The sequence below is a fragment of the Sinocyclocheilus grahami genome, unplaced genomic scaffold, assembly GCF_001515645.1.
Source record: "Sinocyclocheilus grahami isolate Dianchi unplaced genomic scaffold, SAMN03320097.WGS_v1.1 scaffold1207.1, whole genome shotgun sequence".
NCBI lineage: Eukaryota > Metazoa > Chordata > Actinopteri > Cypriniformes > Cyprinidae > Sinocyclocheilus > Sinocyclocheilus grahami.
The window spans coordinates 330031-343755 of NW_015506386.1; the positions used below are offsets into that span (position 1 = coordinate 330031).

General features: G+C 34.0%; 1 protein-coding gene across 1 annotated transcript in view; it reads right to left on the reverse strand.

Moving 5' to 3' along the window:
* Positions 1–2192: 2192 nt before the first annotated feature.
* The window catches only part of glmp (glycosylated lysosomal membrane protein), a 21070-nt gene continuing 9537 nt past the window's right edge, over positions 2193–13725 (reverse strand). The window contains exons 2-6 of the mRNA XM_016253846.1: positions 11731–12003; positions 8220–8414; positions 7343–7561; positions 4991–5256; positions 2193–2738 (exon numbers count right to left, since the gene is read on the reverse strand). Of these exons, the coding sequence (XP_016109332.1) occupies positions 2567–2738; positions 4991–5256; positions 7343–7561; positions 8220–8414; positions 11731–12003 (1125 nt within the window). The 3' untranslated portion in view covers positions 2193–2566. The remainder of the gene's footprint in view (positions 2739–4990; positions 5257–7342; positions 7562–8219; positions 8415–11730; positions 12004–13725) is intronic.

Below are 13725 nucleotides of genomic sequence, written 5' to 3' on the forward strand. Positions count from 1 at the left end.
CACACACACTCTCTCTCACACACACACACACTCTCACTCACACACACACACACACACTCACACACACACACTCTCACACTCACACTCACACTCTCTCTCACACACACACACTCACACTCACACACACACACTCTCACACTCACACTCACACTCACTTCAAGCAAATTAAACTTGTTTGTAGGACCATTATAATGTCTTGCTTTATTTCATGACAATTAAACATTCACATCCTAAATTCTCACTATTGCTCAAAAAATGTATTCTCTTCACTGTAATGTGAACAAATTACTGGTATATTATAAAAAAAAAGCTTTAATTGTCATGAAAATAATGTCACAATGCAAGTATAAGGGAACTAAAATAGCAAAATGTAATCGCATTGTAACCTTGATGTGTATTTTCGAGATTATCTTAGTCTTGGATAATCATAGTAATTTTTTTGTTCTACAGGGAAGTATTTTGATGTTTCAGACATGTTGTTTTTGTCAAGCTGTCGTTAAAATAGCTGAGATTCGTGCCATATTCCTCATATGGTTTCTAATAATGCAGTCTTGTGTCTAGAATCTAATGTTTCCATTTGTACATGACGTCTGAATGTTTATGAATAAATGATGCACAAGATGTTTGATTCACATGCAGTAAAATCACTAAAACTTAAAAAAAGACCACATAAAAATTCACAATCAATGAAATAACATTTGATATTTAATATATATATAGTATATAAGTTATGTAAATAAAGTTACTTTGTAAATTACAATAAATCATGATTACAATAAAATCATCCATAACCAAGAGAATTACTAACTTGAGAAGATTTTAATCGAGGTGACTTTGGCCTTTTATCATAGACTTGCACTGAGAGCACTAATATGTCTATCATTTCTTTTATGAGTGCGTTATCTGCATTCTTTCTTTTGATTTGATTAGTACACATCCTGGGCTTTTTAAAATGGTATGGGTGTGCATTTAATGTTAATTAATAAGCCTGAAATGCAAAACATGCCCCACTTTAGGGCAATTCACCCTGTGTGATATATTTTTAATATTTAATATTTCTAAAATTACTTTACTATAAAAACAATTAAAGGTTTTTAAAGAGACCCTATAACGATTACAATCAAAGAAATAACAAAATATATGTATTTAATATAAACTTAAATATTAAATTGATATATATATGTTTAAATATTTTATTTTTTTATGAGGAAATAATGAACCAATAAAAATAAATATTAAAATGACAAACTTCTGCTGTACTAAAAAAACTAATAATAATAATAAAAAAAAGAAAATGTGCTTTATAATTGTAATTAGTGTAAAACTACATTTAAAGATTGTTCAGTTGGACAATAAAAATACAACCAATAATTTAAATACAATCTTTAATATTATTAATTTTAATATTCAAAAGTATTTTAAATATATTTGTATTTTATTATTTTATTTACAGACAAGTGTCTGGAAAAAAAGTACATGATGTTGTTTTTGTCATGCTGATATTTCACAGATTTCTGTCATATTCTTCATATGTTTATTAACGTTTATATTGTGTCTAGGATCTGATGTTTCCATCTGTACATAATGTTCGATTGTGTTTAAGAATAAATGACGCACAAGATAGTGCTGGATAAATATATATTATATAGCAAATCCATATTTATATTTTATAAATCACTGAAAGCAACAACAACAAAAGGAAAGATTTCATGGTGCAAATCAACGTTTACAAACCGTCTTTATCGCATGATTATGTTAAAAACATCAAAACTAATCGCAGTGAGAATCCCTGAGAGCCTCCAGCAGTGCGGCTTCGATGAAATATGAAAGCATTTGCATCAGGATTAAAGAGAAAATAATGTTTTAAATCTTTAAAATGTGCACAGCTGTCATCAATCTGGCCAATTCAATCAAGTATGCAAAATGATGGCGTAAAATCAAATAATAACTCCTTTGCACTTTTATGCCAGGTATAACGGTTCAATTAAATCCAAACCCATCCAGAGAGAGTTTGTTAGTGTAATTGGTCAGTAGTATTTAACTCGCTCATCTAATCGTCAGTAACATGTTTCTAATGGTAACCAGGTGTGTGCATCGGGGGCGGGGCTTGTACCGTAAGGTATCAGATGATTGGCTCCAAAAGGAAAGATTTCATGGTGCAAATCAACGTTTACAAACCGTCTTTATCGCATGATTATGTTAAAAACATCAAAACTAATTGCAGTGAGAATCCCTGAGAGCCTCCAGCAGTGCGGCTTCGATGAAATATGAAAGCATTTGCATCAGGATTAAAGAGAAAATAATGTTTTAAATCTTTAAAATGTGCACAGCTGTCATCAATCTGGCCAATTCAATCAAGTATGCAAAATGATGGCGTAAAATCAAATAATAACTCCTTTGCACTTTTATGCCAGGTATAACGGTTCAATTAAATCCAAACCCATCCAGAGAGAGTTTGTTAGTGTAATTGGTCAGTAGTATTTAACTCGCTCATCTAATCGTCAGTAACATGTTTCTAATGGTAACCAGGTGTGTGCATCGGGGGCGGGGCTTGTACCGTAAGGTATCAGATGATTGGCTCGTAGCCCGACGAGTGCGACCTCCTCTTGCGGATCCAAACAAACCCTCCACCCACGATAATGATGACCAGAGGAGTGCCAAGTCCAACGGCTATGATGATAATGATTAACGTGGAGAACGAGTCGGCCGGAGGCTCGCCCATGCCCACTAAAACAGTCCTGTGGAGTGAAGCAGAGTTCAGGGTTCAGACAAAGTCCTCAGTCGGTGTGTTTGGCGTCTCTATCAGTCAGTCACTGGTAATTTGATGCCTATAAAACATTGATCTGTTTGTCTGAGCGCCCTGTAACTTGTGACTCGACCAATCACGTGAGTTTGGGGGCGGGGCTATCTGTTTGACTGACCAATGGCAGATGAGGGTGTTCAGGAAACCTGTCCGAAAACAGTCAGTATTCTGTTTTTCAGCTATTTAATATGAGCAGATGTAGTTTAAACGGCACATCTTTACTTTAAATGAGTTTTTAAAAAATATGGGAATTATTGTTGGTCACAATAGTAATTAGTGGGAAACTACAGTCAAAGATTTGGTTTGTAACAAATAGTGACAAATAAATATTTATTATAGTAGTATTATTTTAATGTTTTTCTTAAAATATGCTACAGTAAAATAACTTTACTAAAAAGTAAACTTTTTTAAAACAAAGTAAAAAAGACTCCATAAAAATGCAATCAATGAAGTAACAAAATTAATTTTAAATAAGTGCTGTCAAACGATTAATCGCGGTTAATCGCATCCAAAACTAAAGTTTTTGTTTACATAATATATGTGTGTGTACTGTGTTTATTTATTATGTATATATAAATACACACACATACATGTATATATTGTAAAAACATTTATATTCAAATATAATTTATAATATATATACATATGAATATTTTATATATTAACACTTTTTTTCTTGAATATATATATATATATATATATATATATATATATGCATGTGTGTGCATTTATATATACATCATAAATAAACACAGTACACACACATATATAAACAAAAACTCGTTTGAAAGCACTAATTTAAAATATTTCATATTTCTTCTAACAATTACTACAGTAAAGATCCTTTACTAAAATGTCACTAAAAATTTTAAATTAAATTTTTTTCTATAAAAAAGACACCTTAAATACTATATACATAATAATAAATAATATAATATAAACTCAATATATGTATAAAAAATATTTGAATAATATTTTATTATTTTCCTAACAGTTATTAGTAAATAACTATATTTATTAGTTAATAAAAATATTATTAAAGTAAATGATGAACCAAAAAAAAAAAACTAGTCAAGATCGCTCAGTTGAACAATCAGACCCAATTAAAAATGACAATCAATGAAGTAACTAAATTTAATATTCACTTAATATATATAGTACTTTTAATATTTTCTAGTATTCAAAAATATTGTAACATTTTAAAAATATTTTATTATTTTCCTCAGAAATCTAAGTGCAAAATAAACTACGTGCATGCAATATCGTGGTCAGTTAAGTCAAGAAGTTACCAAAAATGTGATTAAAGCTGCATTAAAACTGTGCATGCATGTAATATATTTTATTTGAGTCACATTTAAGAACATGTCTCTGAAACGGTTTTCCAAACTGTCCTGGAGCCCAGCACTGTCTCACTCATCTAACACCCGATTTAACTCGTCAGCTCATTAATAGAGACTTAAGACCTGAAGTGGGTCAGAAATGTAAAGAGAGTTGAGAGAAATATGATGTGTGTCAGATCCGCGTCACACTCAGCAGCAGCAGCTCTTAAAGTAATAGCAGCCAAAACAACCTAATAACCAGCTGCTGTGATGTCTATTATTCAAAGGACAAAGAGAAAAAAAAGAGGAAAAAATTACTTTTACAGCTTTAAGGATTCATCTCTATTTAATTTAGTGTTTGATAACTTCAATTTCTGTATATTTTTGCTGAAGGGCACGGGTAAATATGACATTTATTATAATGGGTTTATATGAAGATTGTTTTAAGTTCACTTAAATTAGAAGTTATTTTTTAAAGTCTAATAAATGTTAAAATTGATAGCTCTCAATTATACTGTAATGCTGAATGGCTAGTCCATGGTTAAATATAGGGGGGGGGTTTATAGAGAAATCAGTATTGGTATCATTGATACTGGCCTTCAGTCATAAAAAAAAGATGCCATTAAACAAATATTAAAAAATATACTGTCTTTATGTTGTTTGTACATTAATTTGAAGATTGAATGTGAAATTATTGCAATATAAAAGAGTATATACATTAATTTATTCCAGCAAAACAATTTGTTATGAGTTAAATCAGGTAGAAATAGCTCTTTAAGATAAACACGTTTTACAATGTGCCTCCGTCCCTCACAGCCTCGCTTTATTGATTGTTCTCAGTTCAGTCTCTATTGCTCATCACACTCACCAGCTGATGTATTTGGTGTCACTGTAAAGCACTGGGTCTTTATCGATGCCGAAGCTGATGTTCAGGCCGTACGTCTGAGGATCCTCTGTGAAATACGCCTGAACCAGACCGGACTGAGGGATGCGCTTCATGGACACGAGCTGGGAGTGTTTGCATGGTGTGGTGTCCTCAAACACCGGCTCGGCTTTACGATACGCCACGGGCTTCCACTGATTATAACCCCACACACCGCTGCTGTTCTCCGGAAACGACACCCACTGAGACACCTGACACGAGAGACGGGATTCGTCCTCAAACACCGGCTCGGCTTTACGATACGCCACGGGCTTCCACTGATTATAACCCCACACACCGCTGCTGTTCACCGGAAACGACACCCACTGAGACACCTGACACGAGAGACGGGATTAAAACACTCACAGCAATCAACTCAGCACAACTTACACCAGATTTCACATTGATGCATTTACGCTTTTATCCAAAGCAACATTTCGGTAAGACTTAAAGCCTTTATGCATAATGCATTATAAAGGTATTCATAAGGTACACTGTAATGCATTGTATCTTTTCCATAAAAAAAACATAACCAAAGATTAAAAAAAATCTAAAATTAAAATGCATTATGCTATTTGAAGGTTTGCTCGTCATGTGTAACTGTGGTTACAATTATTCCTGAGATCACTATAAGGTGCATTACAAAGCATAACTATTACTACATTAAAACGACTTTCATAATGCATTATATAGAAAGGCTTTAAGTAAAGTGTTACCAGCATTTTAATTGTTTTTTTTAACCCCCCATTTTTGAACATAGACGTGAAAGTGCACTATCTGAACTTAAATTGTTATAATTAATCAACGCTTTTGGACTCTTTTTAAAGAAGACAATCAGCAGATTATTGTAGACGTGGAATCATTTCAAAATATGAAAGTATCAAAAAGTTATAGAAGTTTACATTTACTGTAAATAAAATGCACTGTACATTTTTTTATATATTTTATATAAAATAAAAAGAATTTCATAACAGGTCTTACTCTAAAATTGCTATAAAATTAAAGCCTTATGTCTAAATAAGTTATGTTCCAAATTTGAAGTTTATATTAAAAAAATTGAGGTTCCGGTGAGATTTTATTCAGGGCGTTATACCACAAACAGCCACCGGGTTTTGATGCATTTTTCTGTCACAAATGTCTAAATTTCTCTGTCAATCTTACTTCTATAACAAAATACCACCAAATTTGGAATCCTGAGACACCTGAGACCATTCCAACATGTATTTTGTCAAGATTATAAAAAGTTTTGATTGTAAAATACCATAATGCATTTTGTAATATGAAACTTGACCCTGCCCACTTAGGGGAAGATTTTAAAGTACAATTTCCATGACCACGCAATGTCCCATTTCAAAATGGCTTTCACAGGATGAATTATGAGTTTTTAAGCTTTTAAATGATATCTGATTTAGGGTGATTACTAAAATATTTGATAGGGTAAAAAGTCAATAAAATATGTAATGGCTGCTGATTGGCCTCGTTTAAATCAGTGCTGGAGCCGAATAAATCTTCATAAATGCACATATGAATGTGTTTTAAGTACTTCATTGTAATATAAAACAAAAATACAAGTGGTTTTATTGCGTGTTCAATAATGTTATTTTCAGTGTCTTGAATACTTGATACTGCTGATCGACACTGATAAACGTCATATGTTGCTGCTCTGTTGTGTATTTGTTCTTTTTATTAACTAATGTTAATGAATTAATACTGTAGTAAAGCTATTGCTCATTGTTAGCTGATAAATTAACTAACCTTATAGGGCTGGGACAATAAATCGATGCATCACGATTCGTGGATCGATTCTGAGATTTTCGGAATGCATCTAGATTCTCTCTCGAATCGATTCTGAGATTAGTTTTTAACAGCAGATGGCGCTCTAAGCTAGTTTTTAACCGCACACTCAAATTGTCACGAAGAAGAGCGCTTGTGCGTTTGGCTGAGTAATGTAAGTGGTTAAATGTACTTGCACATGGGCTTTTATGATGTAAGATTAATGTAAACACAGCCCACTGTGAACATCCTTTTCTGAAGTAATTCGCTTCAACCTTTTCGAACTTTATGAATGATTATTTTAGGTTTAAGTGGCACGTGTGTAAGGAACTTGAAGCAAGCAGAATACGGCGGCTTCTAAAGCACGCAGTGCCATCTGCTGTTAAAAACGAAGCTCAGAATCGATTCAAGAGAGAATCGCGATGCCTTCGGAAAATCTAAGAATCGATGCAGAATCATTTCTCGATTCGCGATGCATCGATTTACTGTCCCAGTCCTAATGTGCAGGTTTGCTGTGGTTTTCACCTTGAAGATGGAGGGTGTGTACTCATCGTCTATGGAGCTGTGGACATCCACTCGTCCCTGGAATCCAGAGTCGCCTACAGACTGAAACTCCAGAGCGAATCTGGAGCGGTTTCCTCGCGGCGTCACGCCTTCCAGCCACACGTGCAGCTGCGAGGAGTTGGCGTTATGATGGAGACTCGGCCAGGCTTTATCACGACCCTCCGATTCAAACGCTGAGAACTGATGACAGAAGAGAAATCAGACACATGAGTCACTTTATTGGCGCTTTTCCACTGCGTGGTATGACTCGGCTCGGCACGGCTCAGTACGGCACGGTTCGGCTCGGCACGGTTTGCGTTTCCACTGCAGTTCAGTACCGCTTAAGAGGGGGCGGGATTATTCACATGTCGTTATAGTTGCGCCACCTCTACTACCACGACTCCTAAAAAAAACGTTTTCATTCCGCGTCGCCCCATCAAGCTCTCGCTGGATCCGCTCCTCTGCTATCAACGAGAGGAATGTCTGTTCTTCCACAAGAACAGACGTTTGTTAAAAAAGGTGCGCTTGTTCAAAACAGTTGCGTTCGATCCTTCGCTGGCTGTGCTGATTTAAATCTAGCGGGTCTTTTGTGTTTGTGTCACAAGTTCAGTGACGCAGGTAGTGATGATTCTCTCCGGCCAATCCGTGATCAGCAGAGTTTACACGTCACGTTTTGGTAACGGTACGGTTCACTTGGAACCCCAACCGAAGTGGTACTAAAAAAAGTACCAGGTACCAGGTACTGTACCCAGTGGAAACCCCCCAAAAAGTGAACCGTACCGAGCCGTACCATGCAGTGGAAAAGCGCCATAAATCTACACAGAACATGTTATACGTTTGTCACTGTAGTTCTGCTGACCTGCAGACAGAGAGAGCCGTTGAGGAAACTCTCTGTTTTCTCTCCGCCGCACAGCTTTACCGTGAGATCCGATTGGTTGACGGTTTCGTTCAGGTCGGACCAGATGAAGTTCTGGAGCTCGTATGGAGGGTAAAAGCTGGACTCTGCGGCCTGCTGTGGGTCGGCGGTGTTATTAACATCATCATACTCCCACACCTGAGAAACAGACACAGCAGTGTTTTCACTTTTTCATTTCTTACCTTCATCTTTCTGCAGGGTTGCAAAAAGGTGGAAATATTCCAGAAATTTTGGAAACTTTCCAGGATTTTTGGAATATTCCAGGGATTTTTGGAAAGTTTATGGAAATTTAACGTACATTTTCCACCCCTTAGCAACCCTATCGGTCTGTCTGTAAAGGCATCAGTGTATCATCTGAACGGCAAGATCAGATAAGAATAAACTATTTAGTGTGAATTATAATAATAATAATAATAATAAATCTTATAGCCTAATTATTATAAAACAGCACACTTATTAATAAAAAAAAGGATTAGGCTTGTAATAAACAATTTTAGTGTACTTAATGATATTAATAATAATAATTAAAAGTACTTTTATTAACACTAATACATTTTATTATTGTAGTTATTATTATTTCGAAAAATAATACATTTGATTATTATTATTTAGTATTACTACAAGTTATTATAAAACAGCACATTTAGGAATCAAATAAAAAAGATTAGGCTTTTAGTGTACTTCTGAACTTAAATAATCATTATTATTCTTATTATTATTAATACATGTTATTATGGTAACAATTTAGTGTACTTCTGAACACTAAAATAATCATTATTATTATCATTAATAATAATAAATGTTATTATGTTAACAAATTAGTGTATTTGCGAACTCTAAAATAATCATTATTATTAATAATACATGTTATCGTGATAAAAATTAAGTGTATTTGTGAACTCGAATAATGATCATTATTATTAAAAATTTCATTATTTTTATTTAGAATTACTACAAAATATTATAAGACAGCACATCTATAAATCAAATAAAAAGATTAAGCTTGTAAAACAATTTAGTGTATTTGTGAACTCTAATTATTATTAATAATAATAATAATAACGGTTGTTATTATTTCATACTACTACAAGTTATTATAAAACAGCACATTTATAAATGAGATAAAAATAGTTTAGACTTGTAATAAAACGTGTACTTCTGAACACCAATAATATTAATTATTATTATTATTCATTATAATAAATGTTACTCTTATTATTTAAGATTATAAAATAGCACTTTCATAAATCAAATAGAAAAGATTAGGCTTGTCATAAACAATTTAGTATACTTATATAAAAAAATATATAGTATAACAAATTATTGTTATTAATATTAACAATTCTTATTCTTATTAGTAACAAATATTGTTATTATTACTACTACTAAAAGTTATTATAAGTTATAATATTATTATATTATATTTATTCATGTAATATGTGGGTGCATCAGAAATCGCATACTTCCCTACTATATAGTAAGCGAAAAAATATTATTAAAAAATATACAATTCTGCGATATGAAAAAAAAAACCTCAGATGACTTCAATATAGCTCTATTTGGAAAAAAAAAAAATCAATGATTGGGTGATTTTGTAGGCGAGTAAATCAGCATAGGAAATAAACAAATTACAAGCATAGATAAATAACAGAACAAAGATACAAATGAAATAAGCAGTACTTTATATTTTTCAGCTAAGTCTAACAGTATTCAGGTACAGAAATGTAATAATCAAATGTAAAATAACACTGCATAGTTTTCACTGTATAAATTAAATCTAACAAATCTGTGTTAAAGCTACAAAAGTGATTTGTTGTTTGATTAACGTTCATGACACAGAAAGCCTCAGGAACATTAAACTGCTGTGAACCAATATACTGTTTCTCAGTTGTTTGCCTTCACCTAAGCCATAAGCATCTGTGTTTACAAGGATACTTGCAGAGCACAGTATTTCATAGACGCAGACGTGAACAGAAATCAGTGTTCACGTGCATCTGCATGGCTTTCACCGCGTCTACACCGGACTCGAGTGGCGCAACAAAATACAATAGAACCCATTATAATCAGTGATGCTGTCTGTCTACACTGGATGCGACGCGACAAAATACAATAGAACCCATTATAATCAGTGATGCTGTCTGTCTACACCGGACTCGAGCGGCGCGACGTGACAAAATACAATAGAACCCATTATAATCAGTGATGCTGTCTGTCTACACCGGACGCGAGCGGCACGACAAAATACAATAGAACCCATTATAATCAGTGATGCTGTCTGTCTACACCGGATGCGGCGCGATGCGACAAAATACAATAGAACCCATTATAATCAGTGATGCTGTCTGTCTACACTGGAGACAGACTTTGGGGCCGCTCACATGTCGCGCCTAAAAACACGTGGGGAAAACGCCAGTCGCGCCGCTTTCTCCTTCTTTCCAAAGTGCTCGGGAGCTTGCGCTTTCGTGGCGTCTGCCATTGCTAAGTGACCGTGACCTGTGCTCTCCACGGCGACGCGGAAGTTTCAACAAAGGATAAATGGATTTCCAGCACTGAAAATCGCTTGCAGTAGCTCTGCTACTAAATTTATTTAAAATGGTATCTCTGTACAGCGGTCGCGTCCGGTGTAGACACCGTGTCTGTGTGTGAGCAAAGAAAAATTGCTAAGTGACCGTGACCTGTGCTCTCCACGGCGACGCGGAAGTTTCAACAAAGGATAAATGGATTTCCAGCACTGAAAATCGCTTGCAGTAGCTCTGCTACTAAATTTATTTAAAATGGTATCTCTGTACAGCGGTCGCGTCCGGTGTAGACACCGTGTCTGTGTGTGAGCAAAGAAAACAATCAGTATAAATATAACGATCAGTAGCCTAAACATCGCACATCATGCGCACATCGCGATATCGATGCTGAAACGATATACCGTGCAGCCCTAATATCCAGATTACATTCATACTGTATAGAATATACTCTTTTTACGGTCACAAAGTAATTACTTATTCAGTACCTACTCACAAGAGTATGTGATTTCGGACGCAGCCTTACACATACAGACTTTTACACTCACTCTGGTGAACAACTTTTACACTCACTCTGGTGAACACTAGTGCGCTGCTGTACCGCACACTGGTCTGCGGCTCTACCCTCAGGCTGCCTGATGAACTGCGGTTGATGAAGGAGGGCCAGTCCACCTGCACTGCTGACTGTGTGCTGTAAGTGTGAACCATCAGCAGTGCTGGAGCTCCATGATTACACAGCAAGAAGTGCAGCGTGTCATTGAGCCCCAGTCCTCGCACATGAACCAGACCCACTCCGGGAGGAAGAACCGACGGAGGAGTCAGACCGGGATTCAGCTCTACAGAGACCTGAGACCACGAGATTATTACTTATTCAGTACCTACTCACAAGAGTATGTGATTTCTGACGCAGCCTTACACAGACAGACTTTTACACTCACTCTGGTGAACACTAGTGCGCTGCTGTACCGCACACTGCTCTGCGGCTCCACCCTCAGGCTGCCTGATGAACTGCGGTTGATGAAGGAGGGCCAGTCCACCTGCACTGCTGACTGTGTGCTGTTCGTGTGAACCATCAGCAGTGCTGGAGCTCCATGATTACACAGCAAGAAGTGCAGCGTGTCATTGAGCCCCAGTCCTCGCACATGAACCAGACCCACTCCGGGAGGAAGAACCGACGGAGGAGTCAGACCGGGATTCAGCTCTACAGAGACCTGAGACCACGAGAGAGAAGACCAGATATTGAACACAGACAACCCTTTATACCATCAGATGAATTATAGAGATGTCAGATTCATTTCAGAGTATGTGTTGTTGAAAATATGTCAGGGTAAAGTTATCCAGCTGACTAAGACAGATGACGTTTGTTGAAATTTTAAATAGCAAAAACTGACTTTTGATAGTCTTAATCAGAAATGTTTTGCTCCATATGCTAATATTTTCTTGCAAAAGTTTCTTGTTTTTATAAATGTATAGTTGCCATATTTATATAGAGTTACGATATAGTTAGGCTATATAACTCAAATCATTGGAAATGGAAAAAACTAACACATTTTTGTAGTATTTATTTTTTATTAACATTTACATTTAGTCATTTAGCTGATGCTTTTATCCAATGCAACTTACAAATGAGGACAACAGAAGCAATCAAAACCAATAATAATTGTTGTGAAGTGTTGTGACAAGAAAAAGTGTTGTTAGTGTGACAAGTCTCGGTTAGCATAACGCAAGACACAGCAAGGTTTTTTTTAAATAATAAATACAAATAAAACAAGAAGATAGAATAGAAAAAGAATTAGAAAATGCTAGTGTTAAGAGGGTATTTAAAAAATAAATAAATAAAACAAGTAAAAAGAATAGAAAATGCTAGTGTTAAAGAGTCATTTTTTTTAATAATAAATAGAAATAAAACAAGAAGATAGAATAGAAAAAGAATAGTGAACGCTAGTGTTAGAGGGTCATCTTTTAAAAGTAATAAATAAAAATAAAACAAGATAGAATAGAAAAAGAATAGAAAATGCTAGTGTTAAAGAGTCATTTTTTAATAATAAATAAAAATAAAACAAGAATATAGAATAGAAAAAGAATAGAAAATGCTAGTGTTAAAGAGTCATTTTTTAATAATAAATAAAAATAAAACAAGAATATAGAATAGAAAAAGAATAGAAAATGCGAGTGTTGGAGGGTAATTTTTTATAATAAATAGAAATAAAACAAGATAGAATAGAAAAAGAATAGAAAATACTAGTGTTAAAGAGTCATTTTTTAATAATAAATAAAAATAAAACAAGAATATAGAATACAAAAAGAATAGAAAATGCGAGTGTTGGAGGGTAATTTTTTATAATAAATAGAAATAAAACAAGATAGAATAGAAAAAGAATAGAAAATACTAGTGTTAAAGAGTCATTTTTTAATAATAAATAAAAATAAAACAAGAATATAGAATAGAAAAAGAATAGAAAATGCGAGTGTTGGAGGGTCATTTTTTTAAATAAATAAAAATAAAACATGTCTAAAGAATAGAAAAAGAATAGAAAATGCTAGTGTTAGAGGGTCATTTTTTAATAATAAATAAAAATAAAACAAGAATATAGAATAGAAAAAGAATAGAAAATGCGAGTGTTGGAGGGTCATTTTTTTAAATAAATAAAAATAAAACATGTCTAAAGAATAGAAAAAGAATAGAAAATGCTAGTGTTAGAGGGTCATTTTTTAATAATAAATAAAAATAAAACAAGAATATAGAATAGAAAAAGAATAGAAAATGCGAGTGTTGGAGGGTCATTTTTTTAAATAAATAAAAATAAAACATGTCTAAAGAATAGAAAAAGAATAGAAAATGCTAGTGTTAGAGGGTCATTTTTTAATAATAAATAAAAATAAAACAAGAATATAGAATAGAAAAAGAATAGAAAATGCGAGTGTTGGAGGGT